This window comes from Rhincodon typus, chromosome 37 (genome assembly GCF_021869965.1).
Source record: "Rhincodon typus isolate 14 chromosome 37, sRhiTyp1.1, whole genome shotgun sequence".
NCBI classification, from domain to species: domain Eukaryota; kingdom Metazoa; phylum Chordata; class Chondrichthyes; order Orectolobiformes; family Rhincodontidae; genus Rhincodon; species Rhincodon typus.
Genome location: NC_063368.1, coordinates 21,624,409 through 21,630,927, shown reverse-complemented (window position 1 = coordinate 21,630,927; position 6,519 = coordinate 21,624,409). Strand labels below are relative to the sequence as shown.

At 42.9% G+C, this 6,519-nt stretch overlaps 1 protein-coding gene across 1 annotated transcript in view; it reads right to left on the bottom strand.

Moving 5' to 3' along the window:
• Positions 1–1,943: 1,943 nt before the first annotated feature.
• Positions 1,944–6,519, bottom strand: part of LOC109922356 (galanin peptides-like) — an 11,325-nt gene continuing 6,749 nt past the window's right edge. Inside the window, exons 4-5 of the mRNA XM_048617433.1 lie at positions 5,959–6,033; positions 1,944–2,005 (exon numbers count right to left, since the gene is read on the bottom strand). Coding sequence (XP_048473390.1) covers positions 1,944–2,005; positions 5,959–6,033 — 137 coding nt within the window. The remainder of the gene's footprint in view (positions 2,006–5,958; positions 6,034–6,519) is intronic.

The following is a 6,519-nucleotide window of genomic DNA, read 5'->3' as shown; positions in this document are numbered from 1 at the left end:
ATTCATTAACAGGATGTGGGCATCGCTGACTAGGCAGCATTTATTGCCCATCCCTAATTGCCCAGAGGGCAGTTCAGAGTCAACAGATTAGCTGTGGGTCTGGAGTCACATGTAGGCCAGACCAGGTAAGGATGACAGTTTCCTTCCCTAAGGGACATTAGTGACCCAGATGGGTTTTTCCAACAATCGACAATGGATTCATGGTCATCATTAGATTCTTAATTCCAGATATTTATTGAAATCAAATTCCACCATCTGTCATGGCAGGATTTGAACCTGGGTCCCCAGAATGTTGTCTGGATCTCTGGATTAACAATCCAGTGATTATACCACTAGGCCATCGACTCTCCCGCTGTGTGCTGACAGAAGTTTCCTCCATGTTTTACGGCATGAAATTAGATGATGAGTAACATTCTCCTTATAGTGTCTGTGCAATCAGCCCGAGATCAAATACAGAAAGATGCACACTTTAGCTCGCTGGCCAACACCCCAACATCCAGCAACAGTTTAGATGAAAAAGAAAGTTGTCCTGCAGCTGTGCAACATTTTCCATACCTTGTATCATCCTTCCCAAGGTTTCTGTTCTGGTGTGAATTTAGGGAGCCCTTTCTCTCTATAGGCTCACAATGATCTGGAATAAGACCTGCTCAAATTCACTTCTGGAAAGGGTTCTAGCAGAACCTTCTAGGGGGTCTATATTCGATCAAATACAATTCTACATCAGATTACAAGCACAAGAACCTGAAAGGCAGGTTTCTGACCCAACCCCTATGCTTCCTGTTCTCAACATTATTTCCATCCTATCTCTTCCATGAAGAGGTACTGACCTTGAGCTTCAGTTATGGCTGGACCTTTATTAAAGATGGTGTCCTAGTCATAGAACATAAGAACATAAGAACTAGGAGCAAGAGTAGGCCATCCGGCCCCTTGAGCCTGCCCCGCCATTTAATAAGATCATGGCTGATCCTTTTGAGACTCAGCTCCACTTACCCGCCCACTCACCATAATACTTAATTCCTTTACTGTTCAAAATTTATCTAGCCTTGCCTTAAAAACATTCAGCGAGGTAGCTTCAACCACTTCACTGGACAGGGAATTCCACAGATTCACAACCCTTTGGGTGAAGAAGTTCCTCCTGACCTCAGTCCTACATCTGCTTCCCTTTATTTTGAGGCAATGCCCTCTAGTACTAGTTTCACCTGCTAGCGGAAACAACCTCCCTGCCTCCACCTTATCTATTCCCTTCATAATCTTATATGTTTCTATAAGATCTCCCCTTGTCAATAAACAAGGGAGACATTCTTGCCCTGGTCTAAGAGAAATTGGCTAATCCCAAATGTCATTAAGAAGAAAAACCAAAGAGAGACTTGACTCTTTTAACCTTGAAGTGAGGTCCTAAGAAGTGTTTTTATCACAGCTTATGTGACTGTTGATGAAACAGGAAAGGTCTTTCAAATAAATTTAATAATTTGTGAGACAAAGCAACCAATCAGCAAAAAGATACAAATAAGGATGACATATGTAAATGCTCCCCTTACATTCAGAGTGATCAATAATGGAACAAACCCGAGACTGAATAGACTTGGATTCATTTCATAACTATTTAATTGCTACAGTGGGAATGTATGATTTTTCTGGATGTACGAATAAATCTGGTTCAAATGGCTTTTGCTGCAATAATTATCCTTTGCTTCTTTATCTGGATTGATCTCAGATCTTTGTTGCAGAGTATACTTCAACACTGAATTTAATTAGATCCTCAGACACAAAAGAAATTAGAGCAACTGGACAAAGGTAACTTTGTTGTTTCACTTTATTTTAGGGATATTTCACAAACAAAGCTCAAACCTTTAAATCCATGCAAATAATCACAATGAGGTGGAGTCAGTTTCTTTTTCAATAGTCTTTTGTAGTTTTACATGCGAGGACTCAAAATCCAAAGCTTATGCTTGTTGCATTTGTTCTGCTGAGAGTGGTACATTGGAATGATCCAGTAAACCAGATTCTGCCAAAAATAGTAACATACAACATTCAAAACATTAAACTGTCCATGAAACCAAATTACTGGGGCATTAGAGAGTGCAGGAACTGCAGATGCTGGAGAATCTGAGATAACAAGGTGTAGAGCTGGATGAACACAGCAGGCCAAGCAGCATCATAGGAGCAGGAAGGCTGACGTTTTGGGCCTAGACCCTTCATCAGAAAAATAAATCACTTTACTTTCTGCTTCAATTGTATATACAGAGTTTTAACATCCAGGTTTGGTTCCCCAACAGGTTTGTCCTAATTTACCACATCAACTCTTATCCTCTTTACAACCTTAGCAACATTCCTCACAATGATCACTGGACTCACAGTGACCACTGGACGAACCCCAGTTAAATTGTTCACTCTCTTTGATCATTCCACCACCACAAACATGAATTTATCCAACAAAAACAAAAAAAACTGTGGATGCTGTAAATCAGAAACAAAAACAGAAATTGCTGGGAAAGCTCAATAGATTTGGTAGCATCTGTGAAGAGAAATCAGAGTTAACATTTCAGGTCTAGTGACCATTTCTCAGCACTGACGGTAGCTAGGAAAGTGTGGGTTTATATGCAGAAGATAGAGTGGAGGGAGGGTGTAAGGACTAAATGATAGGTGGGGATAGATTCCAAAGACAGAGAAAAACAGTTGGACAGACAAAAGAATGGATGACAATCTGGGTAAGAGGATGAATAGCTGTTAATGGAGATTGTTAGTAGCTAACAACGTGTTGTGCGTAATAGCCGACCATGTGATATCAGGGCCTGGTGTGTGGGGTTAGGGTCTAGGACATAGCAGAGTTCAAGCCCTAAAGTTATTGAAATCGATATTAAGTCCAGAAGGCCGCAGGGTCCCCAAGTGGAAAATGAGGTGTTGTTCTTCCAGTTTATGCTGAGCTTCACTGGAGCATTGCAGCAAGCCTGAGACAAAAATATTGGCCACGGAACAGGGTGGTGTGTTGAAATGGTAGGCGACTGGAAGCTCAAGGTCATTTTTGTAGGGAGAATGTAGGTGTTCTGTGAAGTGGTTTGGATTTATCCAAACCCTGAACTCCAGTTGCAGCCCCTCCCAACATTCAGGACCCTGAGCCCATTATCTCCTTTGCTGATCCCAGTCTGTCACATTTTATTGCCCACATAGTTTCTGTTCCTTCCACATGCCACTGGCTTTAGTGCCGCATTTCCTGACAATTCCAGCAGCTGCTGTTAGAAAATCCACTTCCCTGTTTCCCAATAAAAAGGCCACAGCAATGGGGTGCGAGATCTAACAGGAAAAGCAGTACATCTAGATTCTGTTCTTAGATAAGTATCACAGGGTGGGAGTTGACAGTGGGAATTCATCCAGGTCCAGGAACATATGACACACACCAATGCAATCTCTTGGTTGGACTGGAATAGTGTGAACTGGAACACTAACTCCTGAACTACCATTACCTTCATACTGAAATACTACTGGCCTCTGGCTCACTTGCCTGAACTGTTGCTTTTGTTCGCTCCAGTGACCATTGTTCCATTAATTTTAAAATAGTTCTGGATAGGAACAAAACTGACCTATAGGTTTAAGTTTTAAATTGGGGCAAGGTGAATTTTGCTGGAATTAGACAGGAGCTTGCAGGAGTTGATTGGAGTAGTTTGTTTGCAGGAAAAGGGACCTCTGGCAAGTGGGAGGCCTTTAAAAGTGTGATAGCTAGAGTTCAATGTCTATATGTTCCTGTGAGGGTGAAGGGCAAGGTTGGCAGAAGTAGGGAACCCTGGATGACAAGAGATATTGAGGCTTTGACCAGAAAAAAGAAGGAGACATGGCTCAGGTACAGGCAGCTGGGATCCAGGGAATCCCTGGACATATATAGCAGATACAGAACTTCAGTGAAGGAAGGAATCAGGAGGGAGAAAAGGGGGCACAAGATAGCTTTAGCTGAGAAGATTAGGGTGAATCCAAAGAGATTCTTTAAGTATATTAAAGAAAAAAGAATAACTAGAGAGAGAATAGGATCCCTCAATGGCCAAAGTGGACATGTATGTGTGGAACCGCAGGAATGGGCGAGATCCTCAATGAATATTTCTCCTCTGTGTTTACTGTGGAGAAAGACTTGAAGACTTGAAAACTTGGAAACTTGGGGAAGTTAGTGGTGATGTCTTGGGAACAGTCCATATCACAGTAGAGGAGGTGTTAGATGTATTAGAATGTATGAAGGTGGATAAATCTCCCGGTCCTGATCAGATGATCAGAGAACTCTATAAGAGGCTACAGAAGAAATTGTGTGGGCCCTGGCTGATGTATTTGCATCATCGTTAGCCACGGGTGAGGTCCCAGAAGACCGGATGGTAGTGACTGTTGTGCCCTTGTTCAAGAAGAGCTGCAAGGAAACACCTGGGAATTATAGAGCAGCAAGCTTAACATCTGTGGTAGGTAAGTTACTTGAGAAGATTCTGAGGGATAAGATATACATACATTTGGAAAGACAAGGTTTGATTAGGAGTAGTCAACATAGCTTTGGGCGTAGCCAATCATGCCTCACAAATTTGTTAGAGTTCTTTGATGAAGTGGCCAGGAAGGTTAATGAAGGCAGGGTGGTAGACATAGTCTATATGGATTTCAGTGAGGCCTTTAATGAGGTTCCACATGGTAGGCTGCTCTGGAAGGTTAGATTGCATGGAATCCAGGGAGAGCTGGCAAATTGTATACACAATTGGCTTGATGGTAGGAAGCAGAGGGTAATAGTGGAAGGACGCTTGTCAGACTGGAGGCCTGTGACTAGTGGTGTGTCTCAGGGCTCGGTACTGGGCCCATCGCTGTTTCTTATCAATGATTTGAATGAGGATGTACAAGGCATGATTGGTAAGTCTGCAGATGACACTAAAATAGGCGGTATCATGGACAGGAAGGAAGGTTATCAGAAATTGCAGCAGGATCTGCATCAGCTGGGGAAGTGGGCCGAGAAACGGCAAATGGAGTTTAATACAGATAAGTAGGAGGTGTTGCATTTTGGAAAGTTAAATCAAGGTAGGAGTTTAATGGTGAATGGTAGGGCCTGAAGGAGTGTAGTAGAACAGAGGGACCTTGGAGTTCAGGTGCACAGTTCTCTGAAAGTGGAGTCACAGGTAGACAGGGCAGTAAAGAAGGCTTTTGGCACACTGGCCTTCATCAGTCAGGGCATTGAGTATAGAAGTTGGGAAGTTATGTTGCAGTTGTACAAAAAGTTGGGGAGGCCATACTTAGAGTATTGTGTTCAGTTTTGGTCACCTTACTAAAGGAACGATGTTATAAAACTGGAAAGTGTGCAGAAGAAATTTACAAGGATATTGCCAGGATTTAAGGGAATGTGTTAAAGGAAGCGATTGGACAAGCTAGGACTCTTTTCTTTAGAGCTAGGAGACTGAGGAAGGATATTATAGAAGTGTATAAGATCATGAGAGGCATGGATACACTGAATGTATTCAGCTTTTTTCCCAGAGTTGGGGAATCGAGGACTGGATGGCATCAGTTTAAGTAAGAGTGGAAAGAATACATGGGAACCTGAGGGGCAATGTTTTTACACAGAGAGTGATATGCATACAGATTGAGTTGCCAGTGGAAGTGGTTAAGGCAGGTACATTAACAACATTTAAAAGGCAACTGATGAATAAGTGGATAGGAAAGGTTTAGAAGGATATGGCTAAGTGCAGGGAAATGGGGTTAGCGTGAATGGACATTTTGGTTGGTGTGGACCAGTTTGGGTCGAAGGGACTGTCTCCGTGTTATAGGACTCTATGGCATTTTCTAAAGAAGGGTCCCAACACAAAATGTCAACTTTCCTGCTCCTCTGATGCTGCCTGGCCTGCTGTGTTCCTCCAGCTCCACACGGTGTTATCTCTGACTCCAGCATCAGCTGTTCTTACTATCTCTGAGGACTCTATTACTCTTTGTTTTAAGAATTCTTTAAAATCTTACCTCTCTGACGTACGTAACTCAGGAATTCTATCAGTGTCTGAAGAATATTTTCATCAACTGAATGTAGTGGATTACCTTAACGTGAAAGAATAATTATGTCAGGCATTACAACATGACAGGATCTCATTGATTCTTTGTTCCGATTAGTAGAGCAACTCCCAAACTCACTGCAGAATCAGCACCAATAACTGAGAGCTCAGTGTGATTCACATCACCCAGCCTCCTCCGCCACACTGTAACTGCCTCTGAAATACACTCCCCCTCACTGCAACTGCCCCTGAAATACCCTAACCCTCACTGTAACTGCCTCTGAAATACCCTCCCCCTCACTGTAACTGCCTCTGAAATACCCTCCCCCTCACTGTAACTCCCTCTGAAATACCCTCCCCCTCATTGTAACTGCCTCTGAAATACCCTCCCCCTCACTGTAACTCCCTCTGAAATACACTACCCCTCACTGTAACTCCCTCTGAAATACACTACTCCTCACCGTAACTGCCTCTGAAATACCCTCCCCCTCACTGTAACTCCCTCTGAAATACCCTACCCCTCACTGTAACT